Consider the following 1,631-nt stretch of genomic DNA (forward strand, 5'->3'; position numbering starts at 1 on the left):
ATTTCCCATATAGATTTTCCCTATAAAGATTTTATAATTTAATGCATAGTTAAATAGTTAAATTTCAGTTTCTGAACATAGTAAGAAGTTAAAATGTGTACTGTGTCACAATTATTAAAAGTTTATTTATCCATTCCAAACATATTCTTTAGTTTAAGTAAATAAATTAATAAAAATGTTATCGAATACGTATTGAATAAATAATTATATGTTTTATTTCTTTATAAGCAGACAGATGAAATAAAGAATCAGAGCATTTAAATCTAATGCACAATCTTGTCATTCAGTTCTTATTTACTGTTTAGTATGGTGTGGTAATCCCATGGCACTTTGATATACATCATGGTACTAAAATTCATATACCATTGTCATTTTTTATTCTGAAAGTAATTTTCACCCCTGTGTTGATTATCAGTGAAAAGCACAATCTTCTGTGTGTTGTCTGCCGTCTGCAGGTACATGCGCAAAGTGCACGGGAGGTGTTTACGGTGCTGATCAGGCCTGCCAGGCCATGGGACAAGTGTACCATGACAGCTGCTTCACCTGCTGTGTCTGCGGTAAGACTGCAGCTCATGTATCAGTTCAGATGCATGGAAATATTACACAGGGCTGATGACATGAGTATATACACGCAAAACACATCAGAGCACCATGGCACAGTACAATCTTTATTTTACAAGTGAGAGGGGAAAAAAGTATATTGGAATGCTTTTACATTCCCCCAAGAATCTTAATAGTAAAGAAATGCAAATATTTCTTGGGGGAACGCAATACTTTTGCGAGTGAATGCAAAGTTTATCAGAGAACACAATAGAACTAAATGTTTTGTAAGCGAAATGAAAAGCAGTACTTTTACAAGAGAATGCAAATGTTTTGCAAGCAAATGCAACGTTTTCCGCATTAATGAAATCAGTTTGCATGAGAATCTCTTATTTTTCCCTAATCATATGTGGTGCTTCACAACATGCTAATTTCACGCACGTCAATATAAACTCAATATCATGTACATGTTTTCTCATCTCCTCGACGCAGGCCAGAAACTGAAAGGGAAGGCGTTTTATGATTTTTCAGGACGGGTGTTCTGTGAGGAGGATTATTTGGTCTGTGGTCTGGTCTTGTTTGTTAATTATTTCTTAAATGAAATGTAGAAGATTGTGCTTTTAATGCTTCCTTTGTTTTGTAGTATTCCAGCGTCAAGCACTTCGCAGAGGTCTGCACTTCCTGCGGATATTTAATCACAGATATGGTCAGCCTGAAAAGCATTCTGTGTGTGTTTTAATGGATAGAAAGAATGTTGTTTAATGTTTCCTTCCACATGATCCATTTGCAAGATGACCTCTGACCCCTTTAGGTGCTCCAGGCTTTGGGAAAGTCCTTCCATCCCGACTGTTTCCGCTGTGTCATCTGTAATGAGAAACTGGAGGGACAGCCGTTTAGTGTCGACACACAAAACAAGATATATTGTGTGAAAGATTACCACAGGTGAACAACACACTGACATGGACACTTACAGTCTGCACAGACAACAGACATACAGTGAATATAAAACCTAGTTATTAATTAATGGTCTATTAGATTAAACTCTAATCAAATTTCTTTGAGTGTCTGTTGACACTTTAAATTTTTATATA

At 35.9% G+C, this 1,631-nt stretch overlaps 1 protein-coding gene across 1 annotated transcript in view; it reads left to right on the top strand.

The window, feature by feature from the left end:
* Positions 1-455: 455 nt before the first annotated feature.
* The window catches only part of LOC107578185 (LIM domain-containing protein 1-like), a gene marked incomplete at its 5' end in the record, with an annotated part of 1,725 nt that continues 549 nt past the window's right edge, over positions 456-1,631 (top strand). Inside the window, 4 exons of the mRNA XM_016264167.1 lie at positions 456-557; positions 1,033-1,100; positions 1,184-1,246; positions 1,352-1,482. Coding sequence (XP_016119653.1) covers positions 456-557; positions 1,033-1,100; positions 1,184-1,246; positions 1,352-1,482 — 364 coding nt within the window. The remainder of the gene's footprint in view (positions 558-1,032; positions 1,101-1,183; positions 1,247-1,351; positions 1,483-1,631) is intronic.

This window comes from Sinocyclocheilus grahami, unplaced genomic scaffold, assembly GCF_001515645.1.
Source record: "Sinocyclocheilus grahami isolate Dianchi unplaced genomic scaffold, SAMN03320097.WGS_v1.1 scaffold9255.1, whole genome shotgun sequence".
Taxonomy (NCBI): domain Eukaryota; kingdom Metazoa; phylum Chordata; class Actinopteri; order Cypriniformes; family Cyprinidae; genus Sinocyclocheilus; species Sinocyclocheilus grahami.